Source organism: Thalassophryne amazonica, chromosome 21, assembly GCF_902500255.1.
Source record: "Thalassophryne amazonica chromosome 21, fThaAma1.1, whole genome shotgun sequence".
NCBI classification, from domain to species: domain Eukaryota; kingdom Metazoa; phylum Chordata; class Actinopteri; order Batrachoidiformes; family Batrachoididae; genus Thalassophryne; species Thalassophryne amazonica.
The window spans coordinates 36,892,227-36,917,084 of NC_047123.1; the positions used below are offsets into that span (position 1 = coordinate 36,892,227).

Genomic DNA, 24,858 nt, shown 5'->3' on the forward strand with positions numbered 1-24,858 from the left:
CGTGGAAGTTATACTTTAAAACACGTCAGGTAAAAACAAGGAACATGGTGAAAATCAAGAATGTGCACATCCTACGAGATAATACTGGCCAAACTTTATCTTATCTTTGTGATGTCATAAAGCAAGGATGTCAGAGAAAGATCAAAGGAAAAAAATGAGGCAGATCTGGGTTTCCAACAACAACTAATCACTTCATCTCTCACACCAAAGACCAAATCAGGTGTGGGAGCATGTGCTGGTTCTACATAATACCACATCCAACTAACAGTGGAACCATCCCGTGTCCTGGATGGCAACCACTCAGACAGATGTCCAATCCATCCCTTAATGTAGCAATCGATCTGCTGCAACCAGGTGAAGCATGGATGTGTCCTTGGCCTTCTGTAGCTACCGGGGTCCTCAACACTGAGGCACCTGAGTGCCGGTTCATGTACAGAAACATGCCTCACATGTTCAAAGTGCCATAGCTGACATCCCCTCACAGTGTAAATGATTTTATTTTCTTTATTTAACCAGCTTAATCCCATTGAGATCAAGTTCTCTTTTACAAGGGAGACCTGGTAAAAGACACTTCTCATCTGAGTCTCCCTATGTAAGTAACCTTTCACTTGACACAGTCATTCCAACAGTATCCAAGGATCTTCTGAAAAGTCCAAGTACCAAAGACATAAAGGTGTTGCCTTGGCTCACCGGATATCATTCTAATCTTACAAATGTAGAGTAAGACAGGAAGCACCGGGACCTCAAGGACTTGGACATTTGTTTTCCTGCAAAGGTATCAGCATCACCAAAAACCTCTGTCCAGCAGGACCCAAGGACCACCTCTCTACAAATGTTCATTAAGCCACTCTTTGAGATAACCTTGATTGCCAACAGATGGAGTGATTGTGTAACTTCCACCTTCCTCTGTTGGTTAGAAGAAACATGTGGTCAAACACATGGACCTTGAAGAAGTAAAAGCCAGTATTTACCAGAAGGTTTGAGGTGGGGACATACTCGTAGAAGGGTCAATCAAATTCTAGCAATAGCACTGACCACCAACTGGCAGAAGGGGTGAAGGTCATGTGAAGATCCCAGTATGTCTGATTGAATGATCCCAAAAGGCAATGGACAGATTTAGACAAGATGGTGATTGACTCAAGCGTGAGTTGATGAAGTTTTGGTGGTGACCAGGATCTGAATGCAATCCCCCCCCCCCCGCCCATCTTCTGATGTAACAACTTTTCCTTATGACATCACAAAGATCTTTGTGTGATACTTGGTGCAGATAATAGTGATCTCACCATAACGGAGGCATCTGCGTGAATATCAGAGTAAGATCTGTTCAGGCTTATGAGACGATACATTGTGATGTCATCAGCAGCGTCAACATTAGTGTTATAACATGTCTTTCAAAAGATTTCACAAATGCCTAATTTCAGAAAAAAAAGTCACAATCATCTTAAGTAGAGTTCTGTTAAGGGAAACCATCACTACGCTCCTTGGTTGTCGGGGAAACTCACTTCCTCCGTTCATTAGAGTCTTGACACTCAAAACCTGATTAGTGAAGCCCTGATGAGCCTGCAAGACTTTGTCTAATGGGATCAAAAACACTTAATGAGGTCAGCTGTGTGTGGCACATCACTGCATCCATCACACCGCCTTGGGTCCTGGATGGCAACCACCCAAGCAGACAAGTCCATCCCAACCTTTTGCTACAGGTCAAACATGGCCATGTCCATGGCCTTCTCCAGCATCTTGGGTCCCCAACAGTGACGTACCTGTGTGCTGGATCACGCACAGAGAAATGTGCCACATGGCCAAAATGTCGTCACTGACATTCCCTCGCAATGCAAGTGCTCCTCCTCACTGGAAGTTGTTGAAGTAACTGTCCATTTAACACAAGTCATTCAGCAATACCCAAGAATCCTCTGAAGAGACCTGGTACCAAAGACATCCAGTCGTTGCCTATGAGGCCACTAATTTGATGGCTTGGCCTTATTATTGCCACACCTTTGGAAATGTCCACATAAACTTGACCTGGTATCAGTGACTTTCATAATGTTTTCATAGTTTCTGTTTATGATGCAATATTTGTTCTTCAGTGAAGAACTTGGGATTGCCTTCAAACAGGGACATACAGCAAACCAGACTAAGAAGTAGCTTCATGACCACAGTTTGTGAACCATCTTTTTAGTAAAACCGCTATAAACTGTGAAAACAAATATTGGGGTTTTACTAACGCAGCGCCCCCAACTTTCAAACTAACCAATTACATGCTTAGGGTCGACGTTGGCATCCAAGAGGCAGCAGCTGGGAAAAAAAGGAACCTTTATCTTGTGATTTGAATAAAATGGCCTGGATCTGTCACAGTGTCCCCCCCCCCCCCCCCCCCGCATCCGCCGCCATCGCACAACACAACAAAACTAACAAACTGTCGCACAACGCCCATTGTGCCGTGGCTGTTGTTGTTTTTGTGCAGCTTACATATTGTGCTTTGTGTTTCCAAATTTCCTTCATTCAAATCCACGCAGAGCAAACGCTGACCTGCACAGTGCCCCCCCCCCCCCCCCATGCTCATCAAACCATCCGCCGTACACCTGCTCGGATAACCACTCCCCCGTCTCCAGGCTCTCTGCCCTCTGCACCCCTCCATTACTCATCCCACTCTTTATCTTTCCAATACTCGCGGGCTCTCATGCACACCACTTCCTCTTCTTTCGTCTTTTGCATAAAACCACAACTTGGTGAGTGAAAGCTGCAGACAAACTGAAGCAGCCTGATCACAATTAATAAATAAAGTTCCCCTTTTTAAAACAAATATAATAACAGTGAAACACAAAGAGGAAAAAAACCTGTTTCTTGCGTATTAGACAACAAATACTTGATTGATCAGTAGAACATTATTTGTCAAATATTCAGATAATTGATGGATCATTAAAAAGTTGCAGTATATAGCAACAGCAACAAAAAAAAAGCCAAATTTTGACAATAACAATGTTCAGTTTTATTACATGTAATCTGATTTTGACTGGTTTTAAACTCAAAACTGAAACCAGGATGAGAAACCAGTTTAAATCATAACTTTCTTCCATTTTAACTGTTTTTCATTTAAAAAAAAAAGTAAAAGAACGTTTTCATGCCACTTTCAGCAGCTTTTACATCAGATTTAGTTGTGCACTGATTTAAAAAAGGATTAACCACAGATTAACTGGTTTAACGAGGAGCAACTTTGGATTCTGGAACCACAAAAATACTCTGAATTTGATTCTTTAAATTCTGAGAAATTGTGAGTTTTTAAAAACACTATGACCTGACATTTTGGAGACCAAAATATTGATCAATTTATTAGAAAATATAAACCGTAACTGCAGTGCTGTTTATAGAAAACTGCAATAAAATGATCAAACCACTGAATTAAAAAATAATCAGTGAATAAGACGGATGGACAGTAAATAAAGGGACGAGTGTTTCTTGGACTCACCTTGACATCAGAGAAGAACATCTTCAGCATATTGGAACTCGGGTAGCGGGTGTAGAAAAACATGAGCTTGGCCTTCTTCAGGTGATTTGGGGAAAGACCCTCCTGGATCTGAAAATAACTAGTTAAGGAATAGAACAAGTGTTTGGATGGAAAAAAAAATGATAGTCAGTCAACTACAATACAATATGTAGCTAGTAAATTATTACTTTGGTGATATGTAACAAAGTTTCCTTTCAGGCACAGATGGGGCCTTGGGTGGGTGGGAGGGGGGGCGAAGACCGTGCACCATGGCAAACCTATTTGCCTGCAATTAGCATCGTCCGTATCAGGTGTGAGAGAGTCACGGTAAATAAAACACTGGCCAGGACGACAGTCCAGGCTTTTACATAAGGAGGCTCATTTCACAGTCAAAGCAAGCAAGCGCCTTTTCCCTGCACCCCACCCGAAAAAAAGAGGAAGACGAAAAAAGGAGGCATTTGCATATCACAGACAAAGGCAGCAGTTAACGCCAGTGACGGGCAAGACGGCCTAATGGCTTGGCGGCAGCACATGCCAAGCCTGAATATGACAGTCAGAGGTTGGTGTGATATCGGTGACTAAACAAGGTCCCGGCGATGGCCTCAAACACTCACATCAGCCGTACTGAGATACAGAGGCCTTGTCTTCCTAATGGATCGCCTGGATTGAGCAGGACACAGGATGGAGATGAGCTGGTGGGGGCACCTTGAGGGATAGCATGGCTCCAACCTTCAATTACATCCCCCACCTCCTCCCGCTGCCCCACCCCCTACCCCCCAGCCTTTCTCCTGTGCCAAACCCTTGGAGGAGCAAAAAGAAGGAGGAGAGGGTCTCGGCCAGAAATGAAGGGTGGTTGGGTGTGTAGGGGGGGCTGTAACACATCTGCGCCACCGAATGGCCCAAGCTTTTTCCATGGTGAATTAACGTCCATATAATGCGTCTGATATCAATCTGGAGGATAAGACGCTGAAAAGGGAACAGGGATAGCGGGTGAGCCGCGTATTTAAAACCTCAGGCTGTTTCAACAAGGGTGTCCACTGAGCAAAGACATCAAACCGGCCAGGATCGGTCCTCCAAGAGGATACGTAACGGGGGGAAAAGTACATTTATGTAAAACTTTAAGTGAAGAAGACCAACACAGTGTGTCTGGATTTTCTTCAGAAAAGCACAAAACAGGTGGTGCTTTTCACCCTTCCATCTGTTCACCACAACGGACACAACACTGTAACCTACTGAGTGTTTCCTAACTACTACAGGGCTCGGATCATCTCATGACTGAAAACTAAGAAGGGCAGACCTCTGTATTGGCGTTAGTAGCCAAACGGGAGAACTGCCTCATGTTGGACTTTTATCCCCAACTCATCTTTGTGAGGAGATACGATACATTAAAGTGTCCAATAATGAGATTCAAAGAAAGATATAGAACTTCAGAGAGTGATCTGGATTGCCACCAAAATTTCCTGCAACTCTTCCATGATCCATGAATCATCTCCACACAAAAATTTAGTAAAATTCCATCATGGATAAAGACATAACTTCTGCCCTCCTCACTGTCATTTCTTCAAAATCGTGGCGTTCACAGTGATCTCTGGCGAATGCTTCGGCACTCAGGGTGCAACACAGAAGGAGAACTATCACACGGGCCGCATCTAGCCCCCGGGCCGCTTGTTGGAGATCCCTGTGGTTGAGGTTTTGTGAGGACAATTTACACTGGAGTGGACAAAATGCATTGCTCGGTGTTATTTATGATCTGCAGGGAAGGTTGTTAAAATCAGTGGCGTGTCCAGATGTAGCTGTAACTATAGGAGCGGAAAGAAGGCATCAGCTGCTCCAGTGGATTGCCCTTGGCCCCGGGGTTACACGGCAAAGCCAGCAAACGCTGAACCGTGCTGTGCCGGTTCCTTAAAGACCCCGTCTACTTTGTCTTGGAGAGAGAGAGAGAGAGAGAGAGAGAGAGAGAGAGAGAGAGCTGTAAATGCAGTGAGGGTCTTGTGGGGGAAACCCTGGCAGACTGGTGTTGCTGTGTTGGGCCTGGCCAAAAGAACAGCGCTCCTCACTCTCCACACCATCTGCTCCAAGTGGAGGCGATACAATGGATCCACACACACACACACACACGCACGCAGAGACGGTGGGATTTGTTGTGAAAGCTCTGCACTTACACTTAGATTAATTATTTTTTGCCTTTTCAATTTGGATTAGCATCACTTTCGCCGTGTATCAGTGAAATTAAAAATTATTTTTAAAACAAAGACATTTACCTCTGCAGCCTGCCTCCAGTCGACGGCAGCTAAGAAGCCTCATATCTCCTGATGAGGCATTTTTGTCTCCGGTTCACTCACAGCTTGCAAATGTACGTAATTGTGATTGGTCTTAGGGGTGGCGTGCGTGCTTATTTTGTCATGATGGTGCACTCATACCAGCTGGCCCGCTGTTTGCCTGCTACATCTGACAAGACATCATCATTTTCACAACACTTCCCCAAAGCCCAGAGTCATGAGAGGGAAATAGCAGCTCCGCTTACTAATTTCAGGTGTAAGGACAAGAATATTTGGAATGCAGGCTGAGAACAAATGAGGAAATTGATGGCTGCCATCTGCTCCAAAACGTTCAGTTCAGGTGAACTTGAGAGCACCTCACAGAACGCCTGACAAGTTGTCCAAAAAACAAGAATGAAAGAAACGACTTACAGTCACTAACAAATAATAGTGACACTCATTGAGACAATTCAAAAAATCCTGGAATTTCACGTTGAAATCATTAACGTTTTATATTATAATTGTATGTTAACAACACGTCTTTTAGAATTATTATTTTTCACCAACAGATTTTGAATTGTTGATTATCTGTAATGTGATAAAAGTTTTAGTTCCAATAAATTTTTTCGTTTACTCAAGTAAAAAAATTGACGTTATGTTCATGAGTTGAGTAAACTCAAAAACGTGTGCTGCTAGTTTCCCTGAGTTTTTTAGTTTTCTCAACTTTTCATTTACTTGTTTTTACAGTATATGACCAACATGCTACTCTTTAAGAAATGACAATAAAAACTCAACATAAAAAAGAAGTTTGTATTACATAAACTCAAAAAAATGACTCATTGAATGAACTCATGTGCAGGATTTCCATTTAATAAATATACATAGCCCCAACTCAAAAAAAGTACATCCATGCAAGATAATTTAATTTAATTTAGTTGGGACTACTATATATATTTATTAGATGGAAATCGAATTCATTGAGTCAGTTTTTTGAGTGAATCCACATCAGCAAAACTTAATGGATTCTATAATTTCGCCATCTGTCATGGAGATCAGTTTAAAATTTTTCTTTAAAAAGTTAATCTTCTATTTCAAAATAGAGATTTTTTTTTTTTTTTTAAATCTAGCTTCTGATAAAATTTCCCCAAAAAAGGAAACTATTTAATTATCAACAAACTTATGCGTTTGGTGAAAACGTCCGACACAAGTGAAGACATATGAGATAGCTTATTTTAAAAAATGTAATGAAAATCAAAAAAATGCCAAACTTTGTGCATTTGCAGAATAAACGTAAATGAAAAATCGTTTGATGTGCGTTTTGTGCGTCTGTGATTCCGTTTCTGCACGCTACAGTGAAACCCAGCATCTGGCATACGCGGTTATTTGTTTTCTACTTTCTTGCACTATGTCTCTCTCTCTCTCTTTCTCCCTCCCTTTTCTCTTTTCATCCCTCCATCGGGAGCCCGTAGAAGCAAAGGATTATGGATCTCTGGAAAGCGTTCACCCTTGGGTCAGAAGACAAGACAAGGCGAGGTAATGAAAGATAAACAGCTCGCTGCAAACACCTGTTAACGTCCGCTTCAAAGAAAAGACAGGGAGGAGAGAGAGGTGGGGGCTTTTTGCAGGGAGGGAAAACAAAAAAAGAAGTATTTGGCTGCCAAGCAACAGCCAAAGGGCCCCCCGGCTGTTGACAGATCTTTATGAAATGAAAAAAAAAAGGAGAGAAAAGAAACGACAATGATTGTGGGCTTTTTACAACGGCGATGGATGATAAGAGGAACACAGGAGAAAACACAAGCAATCATAAATATACATCTTTACCGAGTCCTCGGGCAAACCTTTTGTGATGCACATGCACACAACAAGCGTTCAGGTGCACACAAGAGCAGAAAGAAGACATCAGACGGGATGGTCGAACTGCAACAGCTTACAATTCATTTCTTTAAAGAACGCCAGTGGCTGGAAAGACCAATCAAACTTTCATAAGGGGGTAAGAGGTGTCGAGGGCTGGAGGACTAAGGAGGGAAAACTGAGTATCTGTTTAAGCCATGAGGCCCGAGTCCCCGGGGGGTTCAATTTGAGCCTCCCACAGGGGATAGCCTCTTTAGCCACAGGGCACGAGTGGGGCACGTTGGGGTTAAACTCTAACGGAGGCTGTACAACACCACGACGTGCCAAGGTTCAGACCGCCATCAGTGTCCTTCTTCTTCTTCTGGCCCTTTTTTAAAATCGGTAAAAGTCCTAGAGACTTAATCTTGGTGAGTAAGTGATACATGATTTAGGACTGACGCTGGATGTAAAGCCGGTGGTTCTGGAACAGGCACAAAAATAAAATCAAAGCAGTAGAAAAGAGGAGAAAGCAGCAGTGGGAGTGTCGGTGATTCAGTCTGATTTTAGGCTTTAAAAGAGTCGATTTTTAACTATTTGTGGGATTAAATTGCTTGAAGTGTTTGTCCATCAGTTTGCAGAGATAACAGCGTTGATCATAGCATTATTATTCGACTGTAGGAGATTTAGGCTCTTTGTACCCTCAGTTATTGGTCCAAACCCGCCATCAACAAACAAACACACACTCACGGAGTGTGTACCTCCACCACGGTGGTGTGATTGATTTCAGCAGGATGGCTCTTTATTTTTATGATGCTACAAGGTCGGTTATTTGAAAAAAATTCCTCACTTCGTGATACTAAGCACAGCGATAAAAAAGGCAGCCCACGCCAACTGTTAATTAACTCGATCTGGACCTGAACACAGCCTCCCCACAAAATTTTGTAATTACATTTTGATATATTTTGAACTCGAACATGGCTGATCAATTAACTGTCACCCCCCACCCACCCCTCCCCACTCTGTTGGTAGGCGGAGTTAAACTTCACTCAGCTAAAGGATACATTGCTGCCTGAGTAGGGTGAGATGTCGGCCATATCCTGGAGATCACTGCACTCAGACTTGATGAGGGACAGCGAGAGTCCTTCGGCTGTGCTGCCGGGGTGCACTGGTGAACAAGAACGGTGGTGGTGGTGGTGACCCAGGTGGTGGCCTGACGCCATCTTTGTCCTCAGGCTGGTGGTCTCTCGGGACAAGTCCATTGAGTCTGGTGAGGAACGCTCCTTGCCTGTGTAGCCACCTGAAGGGGCACCCAGGGGACTCTGGAAGGGGTAACCCATGAGAGGCAGGGGAAACGGGTGTCTGAAGGATGGGGGGCTGAATCCCATGGAGGCAGAGAGTGATGAGGGGTGGAGGGAGGGGTGATGGTGCCCGCCATGTGCGCCCACAGCTGAGGATTGGTGATGGTGCTCACTTGGCGTCTTCCTCACGACTAAGGGCAGTGCTTCGGTTTGGTCATTGGCAGCTCCAGGCATTCCTGGAATGCCAGCAAATGTGTCTAATGGATTAGGGATGATGACATCACCAAAGCACTGCAGCCTCTGGTTGGCGGTGTGGAAGTTGGGGTTGTCTCCGTTGACAGCAGTGGGAAATCTTTCAGGGGGTATGGATAGTGGGGGGAAGGCCTGCTGAGGCGTGGGGCGTGGAGGTTTGGCAAACACCTTAACCACTGTGTCCACTACCTGTGTCATGGCCGAATTGAGTTCCTGCTTCGTGTTCTGCCAGCTGTTTACCTTCAGTGTGCATGGAGTTGCTTGGACCTCCCTGCCCTTTGGCCCGAACGAGGCCATCTCGCCTGGGCTTCTCTCCATCTGCCAACAGGGCCTGCTCCTGAAGCAATGCACGTGCCCTGTCCAGAAAATGGCCTGGGTCCAAGTCAGACATCTCATTGTCAGAGCGCAGGTCATCTCCTCCTCTGTCATCGCCGCCATTGTCAGACCTCACCGGACTGTCCTCGGACATGTTTCCGATGTCATTGTGAAGGTCGTTGTGCAAGTCGTTGTGTTCAGAGTCGTCCGTGGAGTCGTAGATCTGAAAGAACTTCTCCTGCAGCTGGCGTAGCTGCTTCTGCATGTCTTCCAGCTGCAGCTTCAGCTGCCGCCGCTCCTCCTGCTTCTGCTCCTTCCTCTGGCACACCAGCTGGGTGAAGCTCTGCTGTTGCTGCTGAGGCAGACGCTGCTTACGCTTGTTCTCTCGGCTGCTGCTGCTGCCTATCTCGCCTCCCCGCGGGCTGCTGGGCGCCTGCTGCTGGGACTGAGGAGGTGGACAGTCGAGCTCCATGTCCCGTTCCCGTCCATATCGTGGTCACACTCGTGACGAGAAGCAGCTGGTATCACTACGCTGGGTGAATGACTCATACCACGAATAATGTTCTCAACGCGGGCCCGCTTGGCACGCAGGTGTTCATCATTGAGACGTTCTATGTCAAAGGTTGCCAGGCCAGGAGGACGGCCAAATGGTGACAGGCACTCCTGAGGGGTGCTGTCCTGGGAAGAGTTACTACAGGCGTCGTCCTGCGGGGCCTCCGAACCCTGCGCTGGACAGCACCGAGCGTGGAAGCTCACCGTCCCCTCTCTCACCTCTGTTCCGTCTTTCTGGCCCGCCTCCATTTTTTGCCATGTTGTTTTTGAGAAGCTGTGAGATGATGGTGGTGCCAGGGAAGGGCATCATGGCATCCTCATATGAATTAGTCCTCTTTAAAAGCTTCCGGAGCACATTGGACTTGGACTCGCTGTCGCTGGCTGAGACCACACCAGGCCCGCCATGCGGCTGCACCACAGAGCACTCCATGGAGTCGGCGCCTGATCCGTGGTGAGAGTGAGAGCTCAGAGAGTTCATGGCACTGAAAATGGCTGCTTTGGCGCGGGCAATGTTATCGGTGGTTACTGTCGCCGTGGAGGAAGCGGTGCTGCCAATGGTCCTCTTTACACCAATGTCCACACGTCTTCGTTTGGTCTGTCTGTTCAGGAGGGACTCGCTGTCATGGTCCGGCATCACGGGCTGCTGCTACAGGGCCATATCCCGCAAAGCCCGTCCTCGCCGATCAAAGCCTCCGGTTACCTGAGTGCACAGAGTCACGGGTGAAAATCCTCATTATCAGAAAATAAACCACCGCAGGACACGAGCCACAACAAACACTAAAGTCATTTAAATGTTTTAAAGCTGACTGACTGCAATAATTCACAGCTGTCACTCTGCACACGGGATTTCTTTAACTCACACATCCAAAACAAGAATCTGTCCGAATGCGTTTAAAGACAGACGTCGCTGTGATTACACTTGAGGACCAATGTGAGACTCACAGGGAACATGGGTCAGATTAGGACTCGTCTTTGGAATCCGGTCCATCGTTACACACCGCGCGACACTGAACCAGTTCCCACGCAACACAAAGCTGCATAAAATTATGATAATTACTTAAGTGCTTGTCCTCATTTGCATGTTTGTGTGGTATCAGCCAACATAGGCGCTATTAACTCCCAAAATTAAATATGAAGAAATGAGGTTAGTATGTGGAATACAGAATAGGCGTCGTGCTAAAGTTCACTTCTGCGACCCCGTCCAAGTGCGACACTACGTCCTGCGTTCACATTAATCAATGTGGCGATCATATCTCGAGCTATGGCCGGAATGACACATAAAAGACACACAAAATAGGCCTATTGATTTTGCTGTCAGCGTGAGTTCACTTCTGTGCGTTTTGTTCGTCTTTTCAGCTGGCAGGGCCAGTTAATTCTGCTCAAACGGATAGGTCACAGGGGTCAGCATTGGCAAGGCTCAACTTAAAGCGCTCGTCCAAAAGAACACCACCAACAAAACAAAAGCAAAAAAAAAAAAGCCTCTGAATACAAACATTTTGTCAGACAGGCCTGCAGCTGTAATATAACACACACACATCAGTGTCGGTGTTTAAAAAGTAATTTTAATTTGATACTTCACCAAAATGTAAAAACGTCAGCAGTGATGATGACTTCTGAAATAAAATAAAATACATTTTGGATTGTTCACTTTTTTTTTTTTTTGCAAATATTCAATTTTTCACAGATTTCAAATAAATACACCATGTACAAAAAAGTAAATTGATTCAGATCAGTGTTTGATTTTACTGTCAGGATAAAAGAGAAAATGTTTGTGTCTGAAGCAAACAAATTTAAAATCATTCTTTTTTTGATTGAAAGTTAACATCTTTACATTTGCAACACTTGTGTATGACTTTTAAGAATGACAGATTCCCTTTCAAACTGTATTTCATTGTGCTTTAAATCAGCGCTTCAAATTCAAAAGTCTGTATTTTGTTGAGGAACAGCTTGTTGTGTCTCATGTTTGTCTCTGAGCCTAAAATCGAACGCATGTCTTCCTCTTAAATTTGGACAGTCAGGGGCAGACAATGGGTGATCCATCTCCAGGAGACTCGGTCGCCTCAGGATCTTAACAATGAGATTGAAATAGGCACCAGCACCTGTCTGTCCCCACGGTGCACCTGTCCTCCGGTGCCCATGCGCACTAACCATTTCAAATAAGAACGCACATCAACAGTGTTGCATAGTCAACTTTTAAATCCCTGCTTCATCGTTTTCAAAAAAAAAAAAATTACCTCTGCTAGCCTTAAACTTCAATCCTGGAAAGTTAAAAATAATTCCATTAAAGTTGTATGAGAAGCCACCGCTGCTTTTTTTTTTTTTTGTGGCCGCGCTTTACGCACAAACTCACCGAAACTCTCGCGCTTTGACCAAAACTATTCAAACTCCAAAATTAAACCATTTGATGAAACATAGTAATAAAGTGGCTCCGTTACTGACTTTAAAATCCCGTTTACGGCTCCAAAAGCGCGTAAACGCATCCTAAAGTTTCTCCGCAAAGTCGCAGACCAACTTCATCCGCGCTCTGATCAGGAAGCTGCGGCTAAAATGCACAAATCTGAGCCCGTATGAAGCCGAGAGCAGCACACGACCCGGTCTGGGTGGGATTCACTGCTGCTGCTGCTGTTGGGACTAAATCTCCCCGTTAATGATGCTGGATTTAGTTTTTTCCGCCCACCTTTGCGCATGCAGGCGAGGCGCAGCACGAGCAAGAGAGAGAGGCGTCCGAGCTGACTTACCCTTTATGATGAAGAGAGGACACGCTGGACTCCAAAAAGAGACGAGGGACGGCGGGCCGCTGGGTGACGGACGTGATGATTCGGTTGGAATAAAATCAAGAAAACGTTGAGAGAAAAGAAGAAGAGGAGGGAAAAGAGCTCGTGCGTCGGTGTCTCCGTGTGTCCGGTGCCGCGGAGCGCACGACTGAGCGTCTGACTGGATGCGGAGTCTGGATGCTGCAGCGGCTCCTCCGCCACTAAAAGATTCACTTTAAGACGCGCACGAAGGAAGTAGGAAGACGTGCGCGTCACGAGCGGCGTGATGTAACCGCCGCAACAAACCAATAAGAAGCGTCCGTCCGGTCCGGAGACCGACGCACTGAACTTGACCAGAGACCGGGACTAAAGAGAGAGAGAGGGAGAGAGAGGGGGAGAAAGAGGGAGGGAGAGAGAGAAGGAAATGACAAATGTCTTCTAAAGCGACGGACTGCGCCTGAAAGAACCGTTATTGGCGCAAATTAAAGCGCAACAAATCAACATTTATTGCAGCCTTCACGCCTCGGATTCGGCTCTCAAAACGAAAATAAGCGCCAATTAATTAGATTTTTAATTTTTAAAAAGTTATGATTAACTTCGTAATGACATCTTTAAACAGAACAGAGAAGAAAACCCGCAATTTGAAGATGAGTGACGGAATTAGGTGGATTTTTTGCGCACTTTTCTTTCTTTTTGTCACATTCCGTACATTTGCAAATTAACTTGACCGTCGAAATCTTTTGGAAACTGTTGAAAAGATAATTTTCTTAAAAAAAACAAACAAACAAACAAACAAAAGCAAGTGCTGCAACTTGATTATTTCATCGAGCAAACTTTTACGCGTTTCCGTCTGTCGCAAATTTAAGTATCAAACTGGCAGCGGGTCGTTTTGGGGGAATTTAGAGGTTTAAAGTTTAATGTGTGACAAGATTTATAAACTGCGGTCTGCTTTGGAATTCAGAAAATCCAAAATCTGGAGACCTGAGAGAGAGAGAGAGAGAGAGAGAGAGAGAGAGAGAGAGAGAGAGAGAGAGAGAGAGAGACTAAAGAAGTCTTCAGTGAATAACTGGATTCCCCCCCCCCCCCCCCCCCCCCCACACACACACACACACACACACACACCTGTAACAATCTGATCCAGAACCTGTTTGATTTGCTGCTTTGATCCAAATCACTCGGAATTTTTATATGAGTTTGTTGGCATTTACAAATCTTGTCTTCACCCACTGGAACAAATGATTTATTTAGGGCACTGATTTTTATTTTATTTTTGTCGTGTGGATGTTTTATTTCATAAATTTGTAGATTATGTAGATTGATTTTTCCTTAATATACTGCAAAATGACTATGAAGAATGCGTAAAACGAGTACTGCGCACAGATAATAAATTGTGCTAATTATTATTATTATTATTAATATTACTACGTGTACTTTTTTAAAGGTTAATTAAATGTGAAAGTTTAGCTGTACTTTAAAATTTTCCGCGCACGAGCTCTTTGTTGCGCACGCGTTCTTTTTTTAATTTTTATATATATATCTGCACAAACAGGAACCTAAAGCACTTAAATCTAAATCTTATTTTCCAGCAGCCCTCGATCTGTCAGGTGCCAAAAAGGAAAAGGCGTGTCTTTTTTCCATGTCGCAAGCAAGTGTGTTTTTAGGAGCGGCGGATTGCACGGAGTCAGCAGACTGCAGTGTCTGGAATGTCTTTTCCAAAGCAGGTGTCCTGGTGTCCCGGTGTCCCTGCTCCGTGTCGGGCCTGTGCCTGCTTTGGCCTCACATCCCCAGGGTGCCGTCGGTGCGCGCACAGGCTGGAAAAACAGGCCGGGACATAAAAGCTCGCGCTGTTGGAAAAGGAAAACCGGAATGAGGTGGAGAGGAAACGTGGATCAGCCCATGCGTTCATTTCAAACTTTTTTGTGTGTGGATGGGGGGAGGACGGCACACCTCCATGTGGCTCTTTGCGCACTGATGACTGAATTTACTGGCATATTTATGAGAGTTGGCCGCGAATGCAGAAGAAGAAAAACAGTGTTTATCTCTGAGGTGTAATAAAGGTACGTTTTTTTTTTTTGTTTGTTTTTTATATCTCAGCCTGACCAATCCAAAGCGCGCGCACTGTGTGGCCCATTAACATAACAATCTGTTATTGCTGATACTTTGACGTCATCACTTTCTCTTTTAGGAGCAAATTGAAAACAAAACCCAACTTGAAACTCAACCAAACTCTGTTTATTATAATTCCACATTTCTATTCGTGATGAAGATCACGAATTGCCGTGAGACTGGGTTGGTGTGTGTGTGTGTGTGTGCGTGCATATAATGTGTGTGTAAGCTGATAATATTTATTTTCCAGAAACGAAGGGAAAGAAGCGAGACAGGAGAGGAGAGGAGGATAAAGGATTTATCCAAAACTGAGGAAGAGTCTAAATCCGTTTTGGACCTCATGTCCAGCAGGTTTTGTGACGATGGTGCAGAATTTATTTATTTGCTTTCAAGGCCATTTTTCAAAACAACAAAAACCATTATTATGAGTTGAAGGTGACACAAAAATCTGAATTATGGCTCAGTGGTTTAATATTTTTTTGATTATTCTTAACTAGAAGGTTATTTTTTCATCTGTTGATTTTTTAAAAATTTTGTTTATTTTTTAATTTATTTAGGTTGTTCAAAGAGCAAAAATGGTTTTCAAGGCTCTTTGTCAGAAATTTGAATCTGACCTTCACTGATTGGATCCACAAAAATGCAGCGTCAGACATGTACAATTTCATATTTTAAAAATACCAATAAAAAAGGCTGACTCTGTGTGAAAAACGTTTGCTGGAATGGACCTCTAAATCTTGAAGTGGAATTAGGACATTTAAACATTAAAAAAAAAAGATCATGAAGAGATTTTACAAAAGTCAGAAATTAATGGAATTGTAGATTTTTAAAATAATGTAAGTTAAGTTGAGCTGATTTCTTTGAAACCTGCTGCAAATGTTGGACTGAATCTGGAATAGAAACTGCTTTAATTTTGAGGTGCATCTGTAAAGGTTCAGAAACAGATTAATTTAACACTTTTTTCAAAATTTAACATTACAAAAATTGCTAGTCTGGTCCTTATCAGATATATGTACTCGTATGAGTGCCCTTGTAGTTTGTGGTGCTGTTGTATTTTAATTTTATTTTCTCCCCCTTTTTGGGCTGTGGGGCTGCAGAAACTGGAACACTGTGACCATGGTGACCCACGTCCTTGTTTCTGAGAGAGAGTGAGATGCTCACTGTCTAAAATTCAAATAAGTTGCATTTGCATGAATGCCTATTTGTCACTGTTATAAGAGCCAGTTCAAAGGCAACACGTCAAAGGAAAACGACATGAAGCAGACAGACATGTGACCTGTGATGGAACAAAACTGGAGCTGTGCATTAGGGTGTTTGCAGCTCGCTCTCTTATATGTCAGTGTAAAATGTATGTATTCTGATCCAGATCATATGGAATCTCACTAGAATGTTGGTCACAATCAGCAAAATCAGTGGATTAGTTAAAAAAAACAATTGGAAAGCTCCAAATAAAAAGGAAATGATTCATAATCCATCTGCAGAGCTCAAGTAACAAAAACGTAAATGTTGCAGCAGAAATAGAATGTCAGGCAAATTGATGTAAATTTTCTGATCTCCCTAATAGAATGTAAACGAGATCAGGCCCAACAGAGCTCTCTGTCTGTTTGTAACTGTGCCAGTGTGGAAGTGGGGGCGCTGTTTCATCAAAATACAAATAGCATGGAAGCCAAAACTGGTGACATAACTGAAGAGGCACTCTGTAGAGCGCATACTTCCACCACCACCAAGGTGGATCAGGATCTTTAACCCCAATCAACCTGCATTCCAAACCCAACACATTAACACTGCCTGAACACCACTGACCTGCTGCACAAAACTGCATTTTTATAAGAACAAAAATCTCTTAAATCCATGAGTTATGTCATGCAAAAGTGATGTTTTAAAAAAAAAAACACTCTCAATTTTGACAAAAGTGCAAAATAAAATTTCCTAGATTAGCAAAAAAAAAGAGGCCACCACTCCACCAAGCGTCAACAGATAAATTAAGAAATAAAAATAATTACACCTGTTTTAAGCAATTTGGGGTAAACAAACTGAAAAAAAATTCCTCAGCAGAGTTGGTTAAGAAAAAACAAACAAACAAAAACAGAATCTGCAAGTACATGTGGCAGATCAAAACCAAAACTGAGTGAGTTGTTCTTTTTAAATTTTTTTTTTTTTTGGGGGGGGGGGGGGGGGGGTGACCTGATTTAATAGACACTGGATTGAAGTAACTCAGTAAACATACGCGTGTAGATGAGTAAAACTTAACCTCATTGGTGGAAGTAAAATTTTCCTAAATTTTGCCTAAATTTTCATTTTACGGACAAGTCAGCTGTTTTTTTTCATGCATTTTGTTTGTTACATGTTCTGTGAAGTCTGGGTCCGTGTTCGTCCCGTGTGGAAGTACTAGGCCATTAAAAGAACAGCGCTCAGGGAGGCTGCACTCATTAAAACTAAAGATACTCGTACATTCCAAACATCATCCTTAATCTCAGCCAGGTGGAAAATCCTCAAAAGTGCCTGTGTGACATTTCTCTGGAGTCAAAGTCAACACGTCTTCCACGATTTACAGATCAAACCCCCCGCCGGGCAGGAGTTGGGGGTAAAGCCAACAGAACCCGGTGCACATGGAGCCCCTTGGAGGTGCTCGAGCGCTCAGGCATGCTGGGAAATTGCCTGGAACTGTAAGCCGGGTGTCCTTACAACAAACAAAGGGAAACAAGGGCGTATGTGCCGAAAGTCAAACAGCACCCCCCGACCTGTTTATCTCTGCCCCCGTCTGACATCACACCCGCCGCGCACATGTCTCAATGCTCATTGATGTAACGAGAACCGCTTTGTTCTCACGTGAACTCTCACCAGTCAACACGCAGAACAGGACATAACTTAGAAAACACCAAAAGACTTTGGATGTTGACTTCGGGCGCAAACTCCATCTTTGTTGTCCAGTGCACAGCCGCCGTGGCACGTCCTGATTCTCTAGGCGCTTTCACATCTTTTCAAGGCCAGATTATGTAAATTTACACCAGACCCCCTTCAATAATGTGGAGATTTAAAGTCGAACATGGAGATTTAAGCCGGGGGGGATGTCAGGGGCCGCTCTTGGTTTTTGAGGATGAGCCACCCGGAGGGTGGGCACTTAAGTTACGCTTTCTAATTAGCTGTTAGTGAGGAAGAAGAAGATCCATTCAGTTTGATGGAAATGCTGCCCCCTGCAGGCAGCATGACTGCAGCCGGTAGAAGAATGGCGTCGCTAGCGTTTTCCGTCAATGGCTGACAGCGTAGGTTACCTCATTCTTCTGTTTATTAACCCTCTGAGCCACACAGACCGCTAGCGGGTTTTATAGGCATGTTTTCGAAAAAAAAAAAAAAATCTAAAATTCTGCCACTTATCATAGAATATGTAAAAATCAAAACTTTTTCAAATTTGTGATGGTCTTTGAACTCACCATGTGCAACTAAATCAAATGTTATGTAGTTTCAGAAAAGTTATTTAATCAAAATCCTTTTATTCTATTTATTTATTTATTTGTGAATTATTCTACAGGTCTAATTTGAAAATTCACCACAAATAAATAAAATATGTGCTCAATCCAGATTCGGTTAAACAGGAAAAAAAAAAAAAAAAATTCTGCTCTCCTCGTGACAGCTGTGAAGGTCGATTGGCTCGGCTCAGACCAACGGTCACATGACAAAAATTCAGCCAACATTTAACTGGATTTCAGGCTGAGGTGGTCAGAAGAGGAAGAATAGAAAGTTACATTCCGAGAGAGAAACTGTATGTAAACTGTGGAGACTCCAGTCTTTCCCACATTGGGAAGACTTGTTGGTGCTTAAAAAATATTGTGTACATAAATGCCATTTAAAAAAAAATTTTGTAAATAAATTATCAAAGAAATCAAAGTTTTTTCATTCTTATTTTTGACATAACTGTTATAGGGAATATAAGATGTCTTTACCTGCCGTGGTGGTTGCCATCCAGGACCCAGGGCAGTTTCATGGTGTGGTGGATGTGGCAACAGGCAGACGCTCCCTGACCTGACCTGGACGTGACCATGAAGATATCTACATTAGTCAACACCAACAGTGACATTTGTGCTGCAGCACACCGCTGTGCGTTGTTGTGCAAGATAGGGCCCACAAAGTGTCCGTTGATCTTACACAACAAATTCTTACGGTTAATGCTTGAAAATTTTTCTTGCTTAACATGACATTTTTTTTTGTTTTGTTTTTTTTTCCAAGTGAGACACGGAATAGTCCAACCAAATGTGCTGCCTTGTCTGTTTGATCTGAAATTTTGTAGCATCAAATGATCAAATCCATTTCAGTGTCGAAGTTTCAGAAGTTTTATAAACTCCTAAGTTTTGAAGCTCAGGACCTTTTGCAGCTGGTTGTCATGTTGGAGCAGCTTTGAAACGAAGCTCTCAGTTGTTATTCTTTGCAGGTTTGTACTGCTGCTGTTCTCCATTGTGACTATATTTACTGTGTAAAAAGGTCATTAGAAAAAGGTGGGCTGTGACAGATAAACGGCGGTCTGTTTTCACTCCTCTGATCAGCGGTAATTACATTTGTTGGCGTGGAGGTAAGTGGTGCTTCCCGGGGGGCGTATTGTACTCCAATCACTCCACGTCATAAAATAAAATTACAAGGAAAGGAGACGAAGATATCCAACAATAACAGACGCAAGTCATAAAATCAAAGAGGAGCTAAATTAAATCTGAAGAAAAAAAAAGTCACGGAAAATAGATTAGGGACGTGACGGGCGGGCGGGGGCCGGGGGGGCTTCAGATAAAACACAGGTCAGTGAGTTTTTAATCACGGCTCTGAGTTCGTGGATGTTAACCCACAGACGTGCACACGCGTGCACAGCGAGACTATTAAGAGTAATTAGTGATCAATTATCTGACCTCAGAGGTTCTACCCCTCCCCCCACTCCCCCCAAAAAAGAGGGGTGAAATTTGAAGAGGAGACTAAGGCCTTTCTGCGTCGTGCACAGATCCACTCTGCTCCTGCAGACGTCCAGACGTCTTCTACCTGTTGGCACCTTCTTGTCTAGTTTTTTTTTTTTTTTTTTTTTTGGAGCTACATGACCTTTGACCTTCCCATGTGGCTGTTGTGGCTGACCCCCTGGAACACAGCAGTCTTTCCCCCAGTGACCTCTCACACTGGGAGGTGTTACTACCCCAGGGGAGGTCAGGGGAAGGTTAGGAGGAGGTCAGAAGCCGCTTTCTGCACGACTGAAATGGAGCTAATTTGCATATTTGACTCTCGTGTCACGTTCGCCAGGACAGCGACATCCTTTGATATATTTTCACCTTTCACCCGTTTGCCACGTGCACTTTAGACTGACATGACTTTTACAGCCAGCAGGGGGCTCAGTGGCCTCCAGACTTTTCGGAAATCAAACACATAGACCAGCCAGCTCATTACAAGTCACACAAAATCCTTTCTGCAGGGTTATGTGGATTTCTATCACAATTGATTTATTTTTTAAATCTTTTGATGGAGTAACTTTCTTTGCATAAACTCTCAAGTGGACCACATTTGCTCTGTATCTCACTCTACCATCACTCATTTTCTTTCATCCCTCACTCCTTTCTGCAGAGTTGTGTGGAGGAACAGCCAGTTTTATAATGTAGCTGCTGGGAAACAACCAGAAAGTAACTGTTCTCTAATTTAGTACATTTCTGTGCAGAAATGTACTAAATCAGTCAGTGTCGGTGTCTGACCGACACAGCTGCTTCTAAATTTCCAGCGTCCATCCTGCATCCCAGCATTTAATAACTTCCTGGACTCGGCCAGCAGATGTGTATCTGTGTGTGGTGAATGTGTTGAACATGTGGAGATATTTACTCATCCTTGCGATGACCTTCATGTCTGTGGGTCCTCAGTCTTTCAGAGGGAGGACCCCTGGGAAGAGGTCATAGAGTCAAGAGCTCTCTGGACAGAGATGTATGGAGATGCTGATAACTTTGCAGTAGAGTGAAGGTCCAAGTCTCTGGGTTCCTGGTTTGTCCCTTCGGCCGAACCTTGCGTACCAATGGAATGTCTTCATCAAATGAAGGGTTCCTTCAAAAGACTCAGATGAGGAACATCACTTGCGTTGTGAGGGAACGTCGGCTACAACATTTTGTTCATGTGGCACGTTTCTCTGTGCATGACCTGCTGTGCAGGTGCCTCAGTGTTGAGGACTCCAGTAAGTGGAGAACTCCAACACATCCCCAATCAACCTGGCTGTGTCACAAAAATGGTTGCTTTCGAGAGGCAGGGATGGACCCGTTATCTCTCTTGGTGGTTGTCATCCAGGACCCAATACAGTTACATGATGTGGTAGATGCAGGGACACATGGTACCAGTGCATGCTCCCAGAGCCAACCAACCAGCATCTACTTACCACGCAGCAGCTGGCAGGCATGTCTGCAGGATATTGTGCAAGTAAAACATAGTAAATTTTTTGATTGATGTGGTGCATCAAAGTTCACTGGATTTTAATCAGTTTATCGTTGTCGTATGCAATTTTAAATTTGAGATGCACAAGATGAAAAACAACCGGGAGGGGATGGGTTCGAGTCAAATGTTTAATGGGTCATCACAGGAAAACTACATGGGAAGATTCTCCATGGCAAGAAGAATTTATTGAATTTAAACAGCTTGAGCACTTTGTGTCATGTAATTAATATTAGTCTGTCACTCAAGTTAACTGTGGTTAGCATTCAGCGCTAGTTGTCTGTCAGTCAGTCTAATGGTAAAGACAGTAAGTGATGTGTTTGGGTCTGCTCGTGGTCCAGTTTGTGGCACGTCTGACTGCTGCGTCTCACTTGGGGCATAAACAGAATGTTAATTGAATTGTTGCCTGTAGTTGCATGTGTGACTGGTGGCACAGTGCCACTGCTGTGTGCCACATGGACCACACTCACCGGTAACACCACCACCACACCGCTGTCTAAACGTTTCCTTCCACCTATTTCCTGAATGGGAAAAAATGAAATTTTATTTTGAAATTTGCATGTGGCATCATCTTGATGTTTTCTGTTCTGCTAATTGCACAGGGCTGACACTGCAACATCCAGGCCAGCATTAGTGTGTGTGTGTGTGTGTGTGTGTGTGTGTGTGTGTGTGTGTGTGTGCGCGCGCGCATGCCTTGTAATTAATCAGGGTAGGCTGACCATGTATCCTCAGTTGTGCCATGCATGAGTGTGCTTGAGCCACAGGTTAAAACCAGCAGCTGTAAAAGTGCGTCATGACCCCTCAGAGCCACGGCACCATAAAAAAACAAAACCTGTGAGCTTTTTCTGGATAAATAATCAAATATATGTGTAATGTACAATATGTATGTCAAAAATAAATAGAAATAGAACCTGATACAAGTGAACACACACGTGCACAACTTTCAAAGGCTTCCCCGTGGACGGTGGCGTCTGCCAGCACCGCTATAAATCACACTGAGTTGGTTCTGAGGGCATGGCGCACCTTGTACATGTCGCCCCCACTCCTGGGCTGAATAAACCAAAACATCCTGTCTCTCGTGCTGCCCGATGCCCCCTGAGAAGACACCCCCCCCACACACACACACATACAGACTGACCCCCTCCCTTCTGACTAACGGGCCTATCTTTAGATTTTTTTTAGCAGTTGCAGGAGGCGTCACAGCTCACGAGCCGGTGTGCTTCCTGCATTTAAAGGTTCTGACCTGTGCAGCACCAAGTTTCTGAACACGTCACAGCACAAATAATAATAATAAAAAAGCATGAGACTGGGCTGGATTTGACTTGTTCTAACTTTGTGCACACTCTGAGCTCAGACTGAGATGCTGCAGAGGCGGTTTGCATGGAGGAAAGTGTAAAAAGAAAAGTTTGACACTCGACAAGATTCTTCTTTCTGTTTTGGTGATACGACTTTTAACTTGGATCATGTCATTTGTCTTGGAATAAAAGGAAAAATAAGGGATTAGTACCACATGCGGAAACTTGCAGCAGTGATAATAGAATTGTGCAACAAGGTAAAGTGTGCAAAAGAAGACAAACACAAATATAATTAGGCAAGACAAATCAAGAGAAGGACACATGCTGTGTACACTGTAAGTGGGACAAAAATCTAGTATGTGCAGTGGGCAGAGTACGTCCAGTGTGCACGCATACAGTTTATTAACATGGGATATACATAAGGAAATATATACACTTACTGGGAGCCGTGCAGAACAGCAGAAGGAAAGAAGGAAGGACCTGTGATACGGCCTCTGTATGATTTTAAGAAGCAAACTGTTGTCCTTCACAACAACTTTCTTCTCTAAGAGAAGAATAATAGAAATGGAAGACGGAGAAAAAGCTCAAGAAGGCAGCAGGCTGACGCCCGTGTCTTCTTGCATTGTGTTCAGGACCAGTGGGTTCCGTCCGGCCCCCTTACCTCAGCGTGTCCCACTGCTGGCCAAGATGTTACACTTGGAGGAAGTTCCTGGTCGGAAAAGCGGAGGATTTTTACGAGTGTACAGTCTGAATACAGTGTCAAAGGAGGCAGAGACATAAAAGGGAACAAAGAAAACGTGTGTGTGAAGACGTGTCTGGTTATCTGCTGATTGTTTCTTTGATTTTTACTGCAGCAGAGGGACGAGCCGAACAAAGAGCCCAGCGACTGACTCTTGGCATTCCCCTCGAAGGTCTTCTTGTGGAAAAGATATCCACTTTGGAAAAACGACATTACCTTGGCATTTAAACCCACAAATGATTACTTTCTCTAAAATTTAATTTGTCTGTAAAGGAAGTGCCAGTAAGTTTGGTGATATGCAACAATGCATTTTAATTAGAAGGCAGACATGTTTTAGATGTTGGGATTCTGATTTTGGAATAAAAATGCTTCTTTATTTGCCCGTGAGCACACACATGAGCACACACCGTGTGATTGTGGGCCCAAATCTCCCCGTCACCCCTCGTGTGCCAGGAGATCATCCACCGGAACACCAGAGAAGCCTTCAGAGGACATGAATAGCAAAGCATGCACCCATTTGTGCCGTGTCCGATATAAAAGATCTGACTGCACACGTGCACAAACCGTCACACAGTGCAGTCGGTACCTCAACAAACGGAAGAGTCGAGGGGAAATACTTTCTACTGCACAACATCAACGTACATAAATGGTCAACAACTAAACGGCAAACCGAAATGATCTCCAGCGCCTCTTAGTGGTTGTTTTTAGTACATACTCCTGACCCCCTTAAAGGATCACGCCGCAGGGCCTTTGGTGATCATCTTTAGCACTGATCTCCCATAACCTTTGAAGATGTTCAAAACCCGTCTTTCCCATCTTGTGCTTCTCCATGTTGAGGGGGATTCTGACTTTCCCAGGATGCACTTGAGCTGTGCCGAGGCGCCGAACTCAGTCAGGTGTGAGAGGTGCCTTCTGAAAGGTCTGCAGCCTGCACATGAAAGTCCGCTGGAAAGTCCCCACAGCGCTGAAGTGCTGATCCTGTGTCTGTACGTCAAAGAACAAATGCAAATTTAACACAGTTTCCAGGACAGAGTCATTTTGGGCTCATTGACTCGTTCAAGAACACTTTGATGCAGACGGGCCTGAACAGGACTCTGTCCCATAACCTTTAGGTTGGAGGGAGGACCTGATCTTCTCACTGGATGGTGCCGACTATGACAATGAAAAAGGAGGAAAAGTCAGTTCTGATCACAGTCGTCTGTTATTTGAAGTACAGACAACCATTTACCATTATTGCACCACTGGTAACGTATGAGGTAAAGTTTAAAGATTAAGTCATAATTTTCAGACAACATACAAATAATCCCAGAAACTGTTCAGTCTGTGGAGAATCTCCACACGTCCTGTAACTGTGCCCTGCAGGGTTAGAGGTGTGAGCTGGACTTTATTAGCAAATAGATTAAAATCAAAGTCAAAATCCAGCTTCTGTTCATTGCATTTAGACATACGAAGTGTAGCAGCCGCGCACGAACGTCGCCACTCTGCTGGTAAGTCACGGCACACGTGCTTCCGGGGGCCGTCCTGAGTCCTGATCCTTTTGGCCTTTTCCTTGC

The 24,858-nt window shown here is 43.9% G+C and overlaps 1 protein-coding gene across 1 annotated transcript in view; it reads right to left on the minus strand.

Annotated features, from left to right (window-relative positions):
* LOC117503125 (prospero homeobox protein 1-like) overlaps window positions 1–13,097 on the minus strand; it is a 47,264-nt gene extending 34,167 nt beyond the window's left edge. Inside the window, 6 exon segments of the mRNA XM_034162300.1 lie at window positions 3,464–3,571; window positions 8,631–9,342; window positions 9,344–9,914; window positions 9,917–10,157; window positions 10,159–10,686; window positions 12,725–13,097. Coding sequence (XP_034018191.1) covers window positions 3,464–3,571; window positions 8,631–9,342; window positions 9,344–9,914; window positions 9,917–10,157; window positions 10,159–10,620 — 2,094 coding nt within the window. The 5' untranslated portion in view covers window positions 10,621–10,686; window positions 12,725–13,097.
* Window positions 13,098–24,858: the final 11,761 nt, after the last annotated feature.